The sequence below is a fragment of the Macrotis lagotis genome, chromosome 1 (assembly GCF_037893015.1).
Source record: "Macrotis lagotis isolate mMagLag1 chromosome 1, bilby.v1.9.chrom.fasta, whole genome shotgun sequence".
NCBI lineage: Eukaryota > Metazoa > Chordata > Mammalia > Peramelemorphia > Peramelidae > Macrotis > Macrotis lagotis.
The window spans coordinates 790,052,987-790,071,407 of NC_133658.1; the positions used below are offsets into that span (position 1 = coordinate 790,052,987).

Consider the following 18,421-nt stretch of genomic DNA (forward strand, 5'->3'; position numbering starts at 1 on the left):
CAAAATTGAAACTCAGATTAACTTACAGAAATGTTTTGCTCTTTACAGCAAAACCCAAAATTAACTATGTGGAGAACAAAACTGCCATGGAGTTGGAGGAGCAGATTACTCTTACCTGTGAGGCATCAGGAGACCCTATCCCCTCAATCACCTGGAGAACTTCCACAAGAAACATCAGCAATGAAGAAAAGGTATAATATCTCCCAGGCTGTCAGAGCCTTGGAACTTAGACTTGAAGCAGTCAAGTCTGCCATAGTGCCTAGCCTCTCTGTGAGCAGATAGACATAATATTGTCACCAGGGCAGACAAAGTAGTCCCAGTGACTTCCCATCCCCACCTTGTCCCTATGCCACATTCTTGAAGTTCAGTCCTAACAGAGTGGGGCTAAATCCTTTCTTTCTAATCAAAGAGGTAGGAAGTTTCTGGATACATAGTCAAAGAGTAAAAGATTTTGGGAGAAGGAGGGCTGGGGAATTTCAGCCTTAGGGGGTTATTGAGCTGTGAGGGATGAGGAAAAGCCAAGGACCAGATAAACTGAGTCACAGTGTCAGATTGTTCTCTCCATCATCACAGGGACCAAAATGAACCTGTTAATTCTGTTCCTTATATATTGTATGCTCATGCTCTCTCTATACTGTATGCACAAAACTTTGGTTGCCTTCGTGTCTGCCTGTATTGTTGGTCACATATCAATATCATTTTGTCCTAAAGGCAAAAATAATTAGCAGTTTCAAAATAATATTTTCCCAATATAATTTGTTACACAGTATTCTTTACTATATTCAGTGAAGATTTGGGGAACATTTTAACATCCTTTAAAACTCAATAGAAAAAAATGATTGAAAACATTTAGCAAAATTTATCTCTAAGCATGTAAACATGTGTGCCACTGGAAAGTTACTTTTTTGTTATCAATAATATGCACCCTCCCCCCAAAATCTGACCCTTACTGGTTTAATGAGGCTAAATGTAGAAATATGCTTTTAAAGCAAAATGTTGCTGCTTTTATGTCTTTTAGGAGCTTTGTCTCACATGTCCTTTGGGGCTCCATTTTTCTTAACCCTGCAGAGAAATAGTACCCAGATAGAGTACTGGGCTTGGAGTGGGGAACCTGAGTTCAGAACTTGTTTCAAATGCTTCTTAGTTGAGTCAGACTTTGGGAAAGTCATTTAAACTCTCAATCTCCTCAGCTATAAAATGGGAATAATAAAAACTCTTGCCTCCCCAAATTTTTGAGGATCAAATACTTTGGAAACCCTAAAACACTATATAAATACTAGTTATCATTATCATTAATTTATTATTATTATTATTATTAGTCAGAACACTCATCAATCATCTTAACTGTATAAAATATTGGTAAGAAATTCCTTGATGACTAGAAAACCACAGATCATAGGAATTCATTGGCTTTCTTGACTACAGGTAACTCTTTAGGAAAAAGTAGGCTAGGATTGGGTTGAAAATAAAAAAGGGAGGGAGTTAGTATAGAATCATGGTGTCAGGAGAATACTATATGGCATGTATGCTTTTGAAGGAATCTCCTGCCTCACCAACAGATACACAGAGAGAAAATCCACTGTTCCAAATGTCCTTTTCCACTTAGACTCATCTAAAAAAACTGCTAAGTATTTTTGGGACTTTCACACATTCTATTTGATATCATAGAAAGAAAGCAATATTAAGGAAATTTTGTGTTTGAGAAATTCCTTCATCCAGATTGATGTTTTTAACTCTCCAGTTCAGATTTCACTTCTGTCTAAGCATGTTTGCTATATGATTGAGTGTCTGTTTCAGGGCTTAACTGAAGGCTCTGCTGCTTAGTAAACAGTTGTGTCCAAAATGACCAAGGAAATGTATGTCTTTGATCTAAGCCATCACCCACAGTAGGACACTGAAATGTATCTCTGTCCCAGGTGAAAAACCATAAACTAATTAAATTCTATACTCCCTAGGTCTGAGGTCAGAGAGACATTAATAGACCAAGACAGACCAAAAAAGCATTGATTTGTGTCCATGCTGTCTGATTTAATGAATTGACCTTCCTGGATAAATATGTTAATCTATTTCCTATAGAATGGAGACCAAAAAAACCCCAAGTATCTAATATAGAACCATGAACATGGTGGGGGCAAAAAGAAATATGAAAGAAATACACATATATACATATAGATACATATTTATACCTTGAGCATAATATGGAATCATTTTAGTGACTCAGCTTGCCTTTGTCAGTTTATATTATCAATTTTTCTTACTGTTGAATAATGAGGAATATCTTAACACTAGTTTTATGATAGTTGATTTGAATATGTTTTGCCTTAACTTTTATGGGAAGTAACATTAGTGATTGTCAGAAATTCCCTACACCCCAATATCATGACATAGTAGTGTGAACATGTCTACCTTTGAGAAAAATGTCAAATTTCTTACATTATGTATTATGGCACAGATGAAGGATCCTTAATCTTGTTGTGTGGGTGACATTTAGGAAAATTAAAAAATGGGCTACCAGTTCTTTTCTTATAATAAGAATGCTATAAATAGGTTTAATTCCAGACAAAGTTAAAGTTCATTTTTTTTACTTTTATCTACATACATTACCAAATACTAGTAGTGATCCAACTTTCTATAAAAGAATACACTTTTTCCTCATCAAATTCAGGGGCATGTTTCAAACAGATGTAAAGACATGATTTTTACTAATTATGCAAGCAAGAAAGGCTTCTTGGAAATATACTAAGGATTGGATCAGACAGAATGTTGTGCACATTTGTTATTGTTGAGTCATTTCAGATGTGTCAGACTCTTTGTGACCCCATTGGGGGTTTTCTTTGGCAAAGATGATGGAGTGATTTTCCATTTCCTTCTCTAGTTCATTTTATAGAAAACTGAGGCAAGCAAGGTTAAGTGATTTGCCCAAGGTCACACAGCTACTTAAGTGTCTGAGGTTGGATTTGAACTCAGGTCTTCCTGACTCTAGACCCAGTACTCTATCCACTGTGTCACCTAGCTACCCTTCTAATATTAAACACTAGAAGGGACCTTAGAGAGCATCTAGTTTTATATCTCACACAAATCAGGAGTCCTTTCTTCATTGCCCATACCAAATAACTGTGCAGCTTCTTCTTGAAGAGTTCAGGGGAAGAAAGCTAATTTCCCAAGTTTACTTTAGAGTCAGCCTGTTCTGTCTTCAGACTCTTCTATACATTGCAAAGTTCTTCCTTCTTTTGAATTGAAATCTGCCTTTCCTATCACTTCAGCCATGCCTTTCTAAGTCAACTCAGAATAAATCCTCTTGTTTTCTACTTGGAAAAAACTATAATATCCCCACTGTCTCAAATTCTCCAGACTAAAATCCCCATTGGAGCAGCTAGGTACATAGGGGGGATGGACCTGGAATCAGAGAGATTCCTCTTGTTGAGTTCAAATGTGATCACTAGCTTTGTGACCCTGGGCAAGTCACTTATACCTGCTTGCCTCAGTTTCTTCATCTGTCAAATGAACTAGAGAAGGAAATGACAAATCACTCCAGTACCTTTGCCAAAAAAAACCCAAAATGAGATCTAGAAGAGTCAGGCACAACTGACATGATAGAACAACTATTCCTCATTCATGTTTCTGGATATTATGTGCTACCCTGAAACTAAACAAAATACTTCAAATGTGTTCATACAATAGAGTTTAGAGGAAATTCTGTTCTGTTACTCTGGACATTATACTTCTATTAATGTAACATAGAATTGAATGAGTTTTGTTTTTTATTTTTATTTTTGTTTTTTTTCTAGCTATCAGTTCACCTCCCTGTCTTATATTGAGCTTATGATTTTTTTCTTATAGTCCTATCAAGTCAAGTTTTCTATTTCTTCTCCTTGTACAGATGATTTTTTTTTCCATTCCAAACATATGGCTTTATATTCATTCCAGTTACATTTGTTGTTGGCTTCTGCCCATCTTTACAGATTGCCAACATCTTTTAAAATCTTGAGTCTGACATCCACCATAACAGCTATCCCTTTCAGCATTTTGTCTATTTGGTAAACATGTCTCTAACTTCAGCTAAATAATTTAAGATTTATAGTTTATAAAAATGTTGAACAGGGCAAGACCAAATATACAACAACTGCACAGTATATTCTTGGAGATCATCTTTGGCCTGATATTCTGCCTTTAATCAGTACTTTTTAGGGTAGAGTAATTTAACTTTAGGATTAACAGTAATTTTAGGGTATAGTAATTTAGGGTACAGTGACTTAACCAGTCACTCATCCACCTAATTGTACTGTCAGTCAGTCCACTTTTCTATATCTTGTCTCCAAGAATGTTTTGCCAGATTTTCCTCTAATGCTTTTCCGAAATACAAATACAATATTTATACAGAATTCCTCTGATCTATCAAAAAAGAAAATGAGATATGTTTGACATGACTTGTTCATAGTGAACCTATGCTGTCTCTTCATGATTACTGCCTTATTGTACATATGCTCACAAACCATCTGTTAACAATCTGTTCTAAAGTAGAATTGGTGGCACATACCTTATAGTCCCTGCAATTGAGGATAGCGAGGCTGGTGAATCATTTGAGCCCAAGAATCCTGACTGCACTGGCATCTACACTGCACTTCCAACTTGAGTATCAACTACAACAGCAATAATAATCTCTTCTAAACTTTCCCTGGGTTTACTACCAAATTTGCCAGTTCATAGTTTGCATTGTCCCCAATTTTTTCAATTTGTGAAAACCAGGGCATATTTTTTTTTGGTTTTTGCAAGGCAGTGGGGTTAAGTGACTTGCCCAAGGTCACACAACTAGTTAATTATAATGTGTCTGAGACCAGATTTGAACTCAGGTCCTCCTGACTCCAGGGCCTGCTCTATCCACTGTGCCACCTAGCTGCCCCAAGAAAGTATACTCTTACTATCTAGTTACTGCTCATGGGCTTTGATCTCATTTTATATAAAATATTTTCTACCTTTTCCAGCTTGGCTTCAACAGCCATATAGCTGATTTGAACAGTGTCTAGAACAGTCATTTAGCTGTGAATGAAAGAAAGAAGATAAGAGTTTACAGGAAAACATATTAAAGGCAACAAACAAAAAGTCTTTCTAGAGGTGAAAGAATCAGAAAATCATAAGATTTCACATTCATATATATATATATATATATATATATATAAACATGTATTTCTATATTAAGTATGTTATATGTGTGTATACTTATATACTATATACACCACATATTCCAGTGAGTACATATGTGCAAATAATGTAGGTATATCTGTGTCTATATAACAAACCATTTAATTTATCCAGTATTTCCTCCAGAGGGAAAAATTACAAGAAAAAATATAAAGCAATTTTAATAGATTCTGCTTACTTCAGTATAAATGTTTTCTTTAATGAAGTGAATTTCAATATAAACCAGTTAAAATACGCTTTAACTCACAAGTCTATTGCACCAGATCCTGACCTACTTTGTCCTTTTGCTTTACATCTGAGTTAAACCTTGTATTATTCTTAAGTAATAGATAGTAAAAGCCACAGTTACAATTAGGAAGATAGTGACTTCTTGATCAAATAATTAGTACCTTCTTAATGGAAATGGCACAAGCCTGGAATTAAGCAAGCCCCATTCTTTTTTCATATAAATAGCTGTGGTATATTGACTTGTTTACAAATTGATCTCCAGAGAGTTACTTAGTCAAAGTGCAACTAGTTGGGTTGATTTTTTTTTTATCAGAACAGTTGAAATAATTAGTCTACTAAGTTTGTTTTGAATCCTCAAGATCAGTGAATCAGAATATACTCTAGCAATTGATTCCTCTCACGGTGTAAACTAATAGTTATAATGGTTGGTCTGGTCATATATAGAAAGTAGGTCCTTGGGGCAGCTAGGTGACACAGTGGATAGAATACCCACCCTGGAGTCAGGAGGACCTGAGTTCAAATGTGGCCTCAGACACTGAATAATTGCCTAACTGTGTGACCTTGGGCAAGTCACTTAATTCCCATTGCCTTAAATAAATAAAATTACAAAAAAGAAAGGTCCTTTGGGATAATTCAGAACCATAGCAAGTTGTTATTTCCATTCCATCTTCAAAATACCTCTTTCTATCAAGATCCATTTGTAATTTTGTCATGTTTTGAAATGTTGATGATGTTACATACCAAACAGACTTCATTAGCTAGAAATATCTGTGATTTAATTGATATTGATAATCTACCTAAATCAAAAGATAGCTAGTCTTCTTGAGTTTCAGTTTTCATGAAAGGGGAAAAAATTCAACTTTGGGTGGTCAGTTCCTGCTGATATGCTTCTTCAGACTTGGCTAAGCTGGTCCCAACCCACAGTCAAAACCTTTGTAGCTTGATCAGTCCTACGGGAGGTAACTCTTCACTGGTGTAAGTAACATTTTGGGAACCAGAATCACCTCCATGCCAGCATGAGACCCTGAAGTAAAACTGAACTGGAGAATACCGAAGAAGTGTTTAAATAATGATTGATTGTCTTTACAGACACTCAGAAGAATAAACCCAATATCCAAATAAGTCATTCATTTTGTCATCAAGCTCTTATTTAACCATTTATATGCAAAAATGAAGAAACAACAAGAAAAGGAAAGAAAAAATTTCTGGGAATACAGAGCAAAGAGAATAGAGGGAGAAAAAAAGAAAGACAGAAGCCAGACTATTCTAATGAATTGAATCATAGTGGGGAGGGATTTTCTATCTGAATAATATAAATAAATTAGAGAGGATTATGAAAAACATTAGCCCAGTTTAATATATATATATATATTTTTTTTTCCTTAAACCATGGAAGAACTTCCTGTAGTAATCTGAGCTGATTTATTCAGCAGTCTGAATCTGATACATTATGTTATATCCATTTCACTTAAACATAGATGAATTCTTTTACTATTCTCAATTATAAGCAATTCGCACCCCAGTTTGTTTTCTAAGTTTGCTTATTTACAATTTAAAATTTTCTTAAAATATGTCACATCTGTTTTGCAATTGTCTCATTAAGACCAAAGACACAGGTATATATATAGGTATATGGGGAGTAGGTCAAGCTGAAGAAATTAGACAATATTATTGTAATTATGGTGTAGCTAGGTTATTCAATAGATTATTGGATCAGAAGTCTGGAGAACCTGAATTCAAATTCAGCTTCACTCAGGTGCTTACTAAGTGACACTGGGTAAATCATATAACCCCATTTGCCTCCAAAAAAATATTAATGGTCACTGGTTCTTTAGGATACAGAGTATGTACAAGGAGAATCAGACTAAAAGACCTGTCTCATGTAAAGATAACACTAGGGCACAGGTTCTTGAGAAAGTCAATTCTAGCATGTTACAGATAAACTCCCAAATGATGTGGAATTGGTGAATTTGTTTGATATTTTGACACACAATATTGTGTGTTTTTTCAGGCTCTGCATGTTCCTCTGGTCACCTTTTCCGCTTCATTTTAAAATAATGTAAAATAACAATAGCATCCTTATTCTACCTACAATGCCTTCCTTGACTAGACTGGGCTTTCCATACATTTGCTAACTTTCATTCCACGGAATCCATCTCTGTGTTTCTCATCTCTTCTGTCTTCTTGCTATATAAGCATCAGTGTTATTCATTCATTCAACCATACCACCTAGTAAAAAGAGCACTGCAGCTGTGATATTAGCAGGTGACTTTTGATTCCTGACTAAGAGAAGTAGATCTCCAAGGTCTAAATTAATCAAAGAATTAGATATTAATAGTATAAAATTCCAAAAACAAACATTAGTGGTTTTGAGTTGGCATTATTAGGGATGATGGCTCATTCTAGAATAGAAATCATTGTTTCTTACCAAAGACAGTCTTGTTGTACGCCTGCTGACCATTCATGCAACACCAAGAAAAAGTTAACAGCCTCATTGTAACTTTAATTGGTGTCTGCAAAGCTTCCTGAACCTGCAGTCTTAGGAATGACACAATTCCCATTCCCATTGTTCTTCTCTTTGATTCTTACCTTTTTATATAAGATGGGATTAATTTAATTTTTTGATAGAATGCATGCAAGAAGTTGTACAATGCATGAACACAGAACACTATTACTGTGTCTGTGTGATACCATATAACAAAAAAAAAAACCTGCTCTATAAATATCTCAGGATTATGTGCTCAGGACTATTAGACCACAGTCCAGTAGCACCCCTAAGATATATTTATAGATTTTCTGTATGTGCAGTCTAATGTGTTATGTGCCTATCCACATACATACATATATGTGGATAGAAGATTCAAAAATCCAGAATTTTTTTTAGCTTTCCAAAGATTATTCAACTTAAAGTGAATGAGAAAAATCTTAAACAACAAAGTGGGAAGTGAACACTCCACTGAAAATGAAATGGACCCTTGGCAAAAAAAAAAAAAGAAAGAAAAAAAGAAAGAAAGAAAAGAAAAAAAAGAAAAAAAAACAGTCCTGAATTGACAGAAAGCTGCATGTGCACGGAATGCAGTGTGATGCATCTACTACCTAAAGCAACATGTTGTAAAATTTTACTGCTTTCTTGTTGTGTTTTATATCTGTTCTCTCCAGGCTTCGTGGATTCGACCAGAGAAGCAAGAGGTATAGCTTATCTGACCACTAGCCAGTTCTTAGCATTTGAAAGCATTATAACTTAACCCAACATTACTACAGTAATTAGATACACTCAACTAATTAGTGATTTAGTTTGATTAAAGAATAGGTCAATAGTATAGATATTCCTTTGTAATAGTGTCATTTGGAGTTGAGCAAGCAAGCTGTGTTGGGAGTGGATGGAGAAGGTTTGTTTTCCAAAGCTGACTATAATTTTGAAGCTACTATATCCCCTTGGTATTCCAGGAAAATTTATCCTAGGAACCAAGTCTATAAAAACTAATTTCCCTCACTGATGAGCTAGGCACTCTTAAAATCAGAGAACATTTTGTTTCCCAACTGACTTGAGATGGCTTTGGATCTTAAGGTCTAACAATTCAGTGACCTGACAACCTCTCCTTATTCCTTCTAGCTCAACTCATCTTGTTGCTCATATCTGTTATTACCAGAAATCTTTTATTAAAACGAATGCATCATATTTACCCTTAAAAACAATGCAATGGAAACTCTTGGTAGGTGTTTACTCATATAAGTGTTTCCAAACAAATAAATTTATCTGTTATTTTTTGAAATTAAATTCATGAACCTAGGGTGATTTGGTGCTAATGTTTTCATATTTTTCACACGAGCATTCTTTAAAAATTTACTTTGATTTGCTGTGTGATTCATAAAGAAACTATTTACTTCAACTGGGGAAATATGGCATATAGTTCCAATAGTAAAATCAAATATCAATCTATTAAATTCCTATTATTATTATTTTTTAACATTTAGTTATTGTTATTATTATTATTATTATGAAAGACCCTTGTGATAGCTTTAAAAGTGAATACAACTATTAATTATTATATTTCAAGGGCTACATCCCCAAGACCCTCTTTGTGAGCATATCTTTCATTCTTGTTGTTCCTGTTATCGTGATGCAGTGCAGGTTAAAAACTGTTTGCTTCAAATGAGAGTCAAGCTTTCTAATACTTACCATTTCACCCAATATTACAAAAAAAAATCCCAGTTTTTTTCAGATTAATCCTGATATCTTAGCCCCTATGGATGCAGTACATGGAAACTCTAAATCCTGCTAAATGTTTAAATTGCATGCATTCATCCTCCTAGATTTTCAAATGTATTGATAACCATACAGACACATGACTGACCTGTTCAGATCATATGTAAAATGAATATTTAATGCTATTTAATATTTAGAATCTACTGCCTTCTCCCAGGCATTAACATTCATTTCTGCACTTGTACATGCCACCATAGTTGTATCTAATTCATTATGTCCTCTTTTTGTATCATACCTTCTTTTCTGTCAAAAGGAGTGTGGTTAAGTGCACTTCCTCTCTAAAATTCTTCCCCTCTTTGACCACAGGAATTGCTCAGTGCTGTCATATGGAGAATGATTTATTACCCCAGTCATAAAATTGTTGGGATTATGGGAAAGAAGAAAAATGAGTTGTTAGTTGTTAGCCACTCATGGACAGCTACAAATCTCATTCTGCCTGACTCTGGACATTTTTTTCCTGAGCCTGTTGGGGAAGGAGGGAAAGGGAGTAGAGATGCGAAGAGAGGGGGTAGGACTAAAAGCATTATTATTTTTAAATAAATAGCAATCTCTTAGCCCCAAAGAAAGTAGAATGCTTGGTTTTCCAGAAAGAGTCCTCAGGTAGCATATTTCACTCTTTGTGTTCCAGGTGAATGATTCTCCAGGGACCTGGGAGTTGCTTCTTCCCTTCCCCACTATTTTGTCTCATTTAGAGTCAGAGGCCAAAATATAGAAGAAAACTAGTTTTTCATAATGTAGGGTCCTAGAGTGCTTTGTTTTTATATTCTTTGTAGGAAGTGAGGCAGTAAAGTGTTTTGAGTGAAGAAATAGTTATGACACTTTTTCCCATGTCCTTGACTTGTATCCTTCTCCTGTTCTCATTCAGGGCTTGAACATTTTTTCCCAGTCTTGAACTATAAATACATCTTTGGATAACAATATATCTCTGGCTCAGTCCTGGTTCTCACGTAAAACAATTCACCAGGAAACAAGCCTAGAAGCACTGAAATCTTTGTGTTTCCTCTCAGAGGGAGACCTGAAGACATCAGATACAACTCCTCATAGTAATTTGTCTCTCAGTTTTTTTTTTTATCACAATTACCTGTTAAAAATTGTCTCATATTGGCACACCCAGATGGGAAAATAAAGAAATTTTCATACAGAGAAAGTTAGGGAAAGGAAAGAAGGCCAAGTCAACTATATTTTATTTTATTTTCCTTTTAACCTTTTTTTTAACCAGATAACCTGAGCTTCATCCTCTGAGGTTTTTTGTGTTGTTTTACCCCTATTTTCGATGAGAACTTTCATCTCTTTGTCTAAAGTATCTTTTAGAGACATTCTATTTACATAGGGAATAAGAAAACCTAAAACAGATCCTGGATATGCCTCAGACTTTTTTCAAGACTTTTTTCAATCACTGATTGAAGCCAGTGTGCTAAATTGAAACTATTTGCTCAAGGGAATAGCAGACAGCCTATTACTGAAGCCAAGGCTCCACCCTCTTCATCTTCAAAGATGACCAAAGAGACCCCCAATGTCAGAAGAACCATTCATTCCTAAAAGCCACCAAACAAAGCACTATAGCACCTATCAAAAAGGTGTCTTAAGTTCAGGAATAGCCCCCTTTCAGAATACCAGCCTCTTTAAAACTATAGAATTCCGTGGCATGCCCATAAACTCACTTATGCCAATAATTTTACCATTTTGCACTTTTAAGAGGAAAGCCCTCGAAAATGTTCTAATATTCACTGACTGAGTGTAATTCTCTTTTTTTTTCCCCTTATTGGCTTGTAATTATAATTGCGACATCTCATTTCAAGGAGGTGTGTGACGATGATTAGGATTTTCAGGTCTTTGCCCAAGCCTATCTGCTACTATAAATATTGTGATGAGCTGGTTACACTCTTGGCCCTACATTTAGCATTTTAAAAAATGTAAATGAATATTTAATAGAAAAATGAAGGGGGCAGAAAACAGAGATATCTCACAATGACAGGCATTTCCCTGGCAAGTTTTAGGCGTATCATAATTTTCTATCAAAGGTTGCCGAATCCTTGGAACCAAAATTGATCAGCCAACTACTGGAAAATCAGCCCAAAAGCATTTGTTGTCTGCTATGTGCTAGACAGGGGACACGAAGAGAAAACTAAAATAATCCTTGCCCTCCTTGAGCTTACAGTCTCTCAGGAAAGAGGAAAGAGTTGAGAGCTTGTGTTTGAGTCTTGTGAAGTCAATAGGGGGAAACCAGGCAGAACTGCCATTATTTATCCAAGTCGGCAGATTGGAGGATTCTTTTTCCTGTCCTCTTCCTGAAGCTCTTCCCACACATATTTTTAGTCTAAATGATCCTCACTGATCCCCCAAAACACCATTTAAGGATCTCGGGTGTCATCTTGAGCCTCCCAAAATTTCTTGGTGGGCAACTCAGATTATTAGGATTAGGGGCAGTAGGGGGATGGTCAGAGGACCTAAAATTGATCAAAATTAGAGAACTTTCCACCCTCTTAGACTGTCCCTCCTTGTTCCCTTCCTTCCCCCTCTCTTACTGTCACTCACCCCATGCCACTCACTTTCTGACCCTCTCTCCCTTCTCCTTCCCTCAGACTCTGGATGGACACATTGTGGTGAGCAGCCACGTTCGAGTGTCATCACTGACGCTGAAGAGCATTCAGTACACAGACGCCGGAGAGTATATCTGTACAGCCAGCAACACCATTGGCCAGGATTCCCAGGCTATGTACCTCGAAGTACAATGTGAGAAACTGCTTGGAAAAGGAGTAGGGCCATAGAGGGAAGGGGCAATTCAGCACAGGAGCTTGACACCATGTCCACTTTAACCTTTCAGCGCCATTCTTGATATCCTGGAAGGGAGACTGGACCCATGGTCCAGGCTAGTGCCATTCACTTAGGGTGCCAACCCTAAACAAATACCCCTCTTCTTTTTGAGTCTGTTTATGCTACTTCTCATGGTCACATAAGTAAGAGTCAAGCTTTCCAGATTGGGGAAAAAAAGTTCTGCCTTGAATTTAGCCCTTCCTAATTTGAACTCCAGTTCTAATGTCAGATGCTGCTACTATAGTTTTCCCCACTAAACCAACAAAGAGTCTCTTGCCAGGTTACTGAAGTCTTCATTTGTTATAGATGCCCCCAAGCTTCAGGGTCCCGTGGCTGTGTACACCTGGGAAGGGAACCAGGTCAACATCACCTGTGAGGTGTTTGCCTATCCCAGCGCCACCATCTCCTGGTTCCGAGATGGGCAGCTGCTGCCAAGCTCCAACTACAGCAACATCAAGATATACAACAGCCCCTCTGCTAGCTATTTAGAGGTAAGAATCAGGGAGAGAAGAAAAGACACATACCCTCATAGGGTCAGACTCCTGTTTGTGGGAGAAATTCTCGCTCCTGATCATCCAACTTAAGAAAATCATTGACTAGAGATGAACTTGAACTGGAACATGGGAATCCTATTTCTGGAATAAATCAAGGCTGGGGTTCCTGGCCCAAGTCCTGTGGGTATGGAAAAAAAGTTCTCTCTCCCTCAGGCTCTTTTCTAAACCATGCCAGAATTTTAAGTCTGAAACCAATTCATTATGCTTTACCAAAAACTCATCCCATATCTAGTAAATTACCCAAAGCAACAGATTGAAGGACTCTTTTCTTTCTTCTGCCTGAAGCTCTTCCCACATCTAGTTTTAGCCTGCAATGCCTGTGATCCCTATCATGAGACACTGATAGCCCCATCCTTCCTTCTTCCTTCTGAAGGTGACCCCTGACTCTGAGAATGACTTTGGAAACTACAATTGCACTGCAGTGAACCGTATTGGTCAGGAATCTTTAGAATTCATCCTTGTCCAGGCAGGTGAGTATCACAGGATCCTTCTTGTTTCTTAATAGTATTTGGACTATTTGGATGAATAAGATAGGAAATGTAAATCACTAGAAATGAGAAGGAGAGAGTTCCTCTTACTATGAATAGGAACAAACATCTGGGGTCACTGGAGAATGGGTAAAACTTTAAAACACATCATAGGGGTAAGGCATTATGGAAGTTGGGGAGGAATTTGAGAAACATGATAGTTAATCACTTTTATAATGAATTGGTTATGAGGTCAAGAGGAATACACATTTTAAGGAAAATATTCTATAAGAAGAAAAGTTCAGATTATTGAAAACCACGGACTGTAGAACAGTGCAAGCCTGGACACATTGGCATCCCTGAGTTTTCCATAGCACCAGCTCTGTCCTCCGCAGATACGCCGTCTTCACCTTCCATTGATGAAGTGGAGCCATATTCCAGTACTGCACAGGTGCAGTTTGATGAGCCTGAGGCCACAGGTGGGGTGCCCATCCTCAAATACAAAGCTGAGTGGAGAGCTATGGGTGAGGAGATATGGCATTTCAAGTGGTATGATGCCAAGGAAGGTAAGATGAAAAGGATCATTTGCTGCTTCTAGAATTTCATACACTGTGTTATTCAAGGGACAGGCAACTCTTTAAATGATCTCCATAGTCACTTATTTGCTCGGATGATTATTCCCCAACTCCCAATGTAGAAGAGGAGCCCCCAGAGCTTTGTCCCCCACCCCACTGCCCATAGACATAACCTGTGTTCTTCTGCCTTGGAGCCCTATCACTTTCTCCAAAATCCTATCAGCCTAACCTCAGGTGGGTCTATAGCTCATAGTGCTTCACTGCTCATTAATCAGGACCAGGCCTTTGTGATCCCAGTTAAAGCACTAAGAAAACCAGTTAAGTAGAGGTACCAGAAGCATTAGCCTTGAGGTTAAGAGATCCATGTCCATAGCCTGACCCTGACATTTTTTGTAACCTTGGGCAGGTTACTTCATTTTCTAAGCTTCAGTTTCCTAACTTATAAAATGGGTATTATAAAAATAATTACCATTCAATCCCATAAGCAGTCTTTTAAGAACCTACTATGTCATGGTAGCCCTGGCTACAAGCAGAGCAGAGAAACACTTTTGACCTTTACCTTACATTCTTCATTATCCACCTTACATCATAGGGTTCTTGAAAGGAGGTTTTTGTATTTGTATCAATGCTTAACAGAGAATAGGTGCATAATCAAGGCCTGTGAGTTTACTTTGTGAGCTGTCTAATATAAACTCATAACCATTTCTATCCTGTACATTCTCAACTACCATCAGATAATATGAGTTTAGCAAATGAAATTTCACTTTAGTATTACACACACTTTAGTATTACACACACACACACACACACACACACACACACACAGCATAAGATAAACCTGCTGAAGCTAGCATACATAGAGTCCTTTAAAATTTTCCAAATGACTTTTTAGATAATCTTTCCCCCTAAACCCTCCCCTCCTTCCTACTTTCCCTATTACTCTAGAGGACACACACACCCCAGTTCGTCAGTCTGATTCTTGGCTCCTCACTTTCTCACTTCCCATATCCAATGAGATATCAAAGCTCATGGATGTCACTTTTGCAATATGTTTAGCATATTCTCCCATCTCTCCCAATACTGCCACCCCTCTGGTGCAGGCTGTCATTACCTCGTCCTGGATTATTGTGATAGCCTGATGATGGGTCTGCCTACTCCACTTCTGTTCCCACTCCAATCCATCCTCCATTCAGCCACTCCATTCAGTGGGTTTTGTTTCCTATGAGAATCGGCAATCTCAGGGTGCGATCAGAGTGACTTTAGTGATTTAAAGTGATTTTCCTGAAGCTCAAGTCTAATTCAGTCTCTCCTCTACTCAATAATTACCAGAGGTTTCCTATTACCTCTAGGATCAAATAAAAAATGGCATTTAGAGATCTTCATAAGCTATCCCCCCCCCCCACCTTTCCTTTCTTCTTATTCCTTATTCCCCAATATGTACTTTTCAATCCAGTGACACTGACCTCCAGGCCATTTTACTTACAAAATACTCCCAGTTCTGGGCATTTTCTTTCACTACCCCCCCTCTGCCTTGAAGGTTGTCCAGCCTTCTCTCCAACTGCTTACCTCACTAGCTTCCTTTAAATCCCAACTAAAATACCATCTCCAAGAAGATTTCCCCAATTCCTCTTAATTCCTTTTGTTAACTCCTATTTATCCTTGCTTTCTATAAATTTGTTTGCATGTTATTTTCTCTTATTATATTGTAAACTCCTTGAGGACAGAGACTGTCTTTTGCCTCTTTTTGTATCTCAGCATATAGTAGGAGCTTCATAAATGTATATTGATTAATTGATAATCTGTTTAGAATATACTCTCCTCTACTAGCATGATTGAAGAGAGTCAATTTTAATATTTTATATTTAGCCTCTGCCTAATTATAACCATCTTCAGGTTCCATCTTTTTTTATTAAAGATTTTATTTATTCTGAGTTTTACAATTTTTCCCCAATCTTACTTCCCTCCCCCCACCCCCACAGAAGACAATTTGTCAGTCTTTACATTGTTTCCATGTTGTACATTGATCCAAATTGAGTGTGATGAGAGAGAAATCATATCCTTAAGGAAAAAACATAAAGCATAAGAGATAACAAGATCAGACAATAGCATATCAGTTTTTTAGGTTCCATCTTAATATTATAGTGAAGTGGGTTTTGTTTCCTATGAGAATCTGCAGTCTCAGGGTGCAATCAGAGTGACTTTAGGAGAAAATGAGACAAAATCTTAATTTGGAAACATATAGTCAATATTCATAGCCAGAGACTACTAACCACTTTATTGAAGATTAGTTCTACTCAGGATACTTTCTTCAATCTTTTTCAGTTTCATATTTGGAAAAACCAACAGCAAAAGACAAAGAGTTAGGGCTTTCAAACTTGCCTCAGAGTTCTCTGTGATATGATTATCCATCTTCCTCTGGGTTATGATTTGGCTAAATATTTCTGGGTTCATTTATGATCCTTTCCTCCTCCCCTTTGTTCTCTGTCTATTCCCAACAGCCAACAAGGAGGGTATCATCACCATCATGGGCCTAAAGCCAGAGACGACTTATGCTGTCCGACTGTCTGCCCTCAATGGAAAGGGATTGGGGGAGATCAGTGGGGTCTCCGAGTTCAAAACACAGCCAGTCCGTAAGTAAAGCCAGCCCACCTGCCTCCTTCCCCACTGTCACACTTCCTCTCCTCATGAGCACATAGCCACCCTGCCTGGCAGTGAAGACCACCGCTATTTCTTTTTCAGATCTCCCCATTCATGGTGGGCCCACCTCTCAGTTCTCTGGCCTATATTGATTGTGGTTATACATCTTAGTTTAATTCTCTCCCTCTCTCATTTTCATATTGGCTAGTGACGTTTGTTAAAATGTCAGAAATGGAGGAAATCCAGCATTAGAGAAGTGAAACAAACCAATAAAAAAATTAAATAGCTTACTTATCACATTGGGGTTTGCTAATTGTCACTTAAAGACATCACAAGTGCCTTGAATGTTCTACTATGTGAAGAGAGAATTTAGGCACAGTTAAATTTCAATACTATCCAGAAATTGTTCTTACTACCTGATACCATCAGTTCTCAGGTTTTTGAAATACAACATAGATCCTAATTTTCCCTAAAACCAAACACCCTTGAATCACATATGAATACAGGCAAAAGGAGAAAAAAAATGTCAAAAACAAAAAGAAAGATGAGGAAGTATTCCACTCTTGCTCCTTAATATCTTCTCCTCTTGTCCCCAACCATGAGTAGTAAAATTTAATTTTGTCAATATTCCTTCCAGTGAGACTTCATCCAAGACTTAGGATTCCCAGTTCTTCCTGGCTTCATTAAGTGTTTCCTTTCAGCATTTCCTTCTATTCACTTTCCCCAATGGAAATAGAGAAAGAAAAAAATTCTACATGCTGTTCCTCTCCACCAAACATGTTCTTACTTTGCTATGGCAATCTCCTACTGGAGTAGTAGTAGTCTCTTCCTCACCCAAAGACCCTTGTCTTGGAAGTCTCTCAAGCCTTAGAAGTCTTCCTTGCCTTGCTAATGAACCTTTCTTGAATGGTCTCAGAGTTCCCAGGACACCCCTTCTGAATTCTATAATTAGAGAACACCTATTAGTATCTGTCAGATCCTTTCCTGTGAAACCAAAAATTATGTTGGATTGATACCTGGGACTGCAGAAGTAATTTGCTCCACCCCCTGCACAGTAATAGAAAGCCTGCCATATCTTCTTTCTGCAAGAATTATGTCTTTAACTGGATTTCCACTGAACACAGATATGAGTTTGATTTCCAGTTCCTTGCACTCTGCCAATTTCTATTCATCTCTTTTACATCTTATATTTTTTTTCCTTGGGTCTGTCTTTTGTTTTTTCTTTTCTTCTGTGTTCCATCCATGGGAAATTGCAGACACCCTTCCTTCACGTAAGTGCCTCTTCATACCTCTCTGCCTGTTTCCATAGTATTATGTTAACATATGTTTGTCATAGTTTTTAATTTAGCTTGAAACCTTATTTTTTGCCCCGTAGGAACTGAAGTAGATTATATTGTCCAGGTCCTAACAAAACTGACCCTAGTGTAGTCATTGTGTTCCTGTCAATGTGACTGTCTTGGTTATACCAGGAAGCTAACATTCCCATTTTAGAGCATGCAGTATTTTAATGTGTATTTTTTTGTTGTTTGTGACAGTTCCTCTCTGGTAAAAACCTCTGCTTACCTGCAGTGTGTTGCAGAAGGCTGTGTCACAAAATGAGGAATAACCAAATAGCATATCATCACCCTTTCTAATGCTAGCTAATTGTCCATAAAAGAAAACACAGTTTTTTCTTCTCTT

General features: G+C 37.3%; 1 protein-coding gene across 5 annotated transcripts in view; it reads left to right on the plus strand.

Annotated features, from left to right (window-relative positions):
- The window catches only part of NCAM1 (neural cell adhesion molecule 1), a 513,914-nt gene that overhangs the window by 377,003 nt on the left and 118,490 nt on the right, over positions 1 to 18,421 (plus strand). For all 5 annotated transcript variants that reach the window (XM_074216690.1, XM_074216691.1, XM_074216694.1 and 2 more), the window contains exons 8-13: positions 49 to 191; positions 12,277 to 12,427; positions 12,815 to 12,999; positions 13,436 to 13,532; positions 13,925 to 14,095; positions 16,603 to 16,734. In XM_074216690.1, coding sequence (XP_074072791.1) covers positions 49 to 191; positions 12,277 to 12,427; positions 12,815 to 12,999; positions 13,436 to 13,532; positions 13,925 to 14,095; positions 16,603 to 16,734 — 879 coding nt within the window. The remainder of the gene's footprint in view (positions 1 to 48; positions 192 to 12,276; positions 12,428 to 12,814; positions 13,000 to 13,435; positions 13,533 to 13,924; positions 14,096 to 16,602; positions 16,735 to 18,421) is intronic.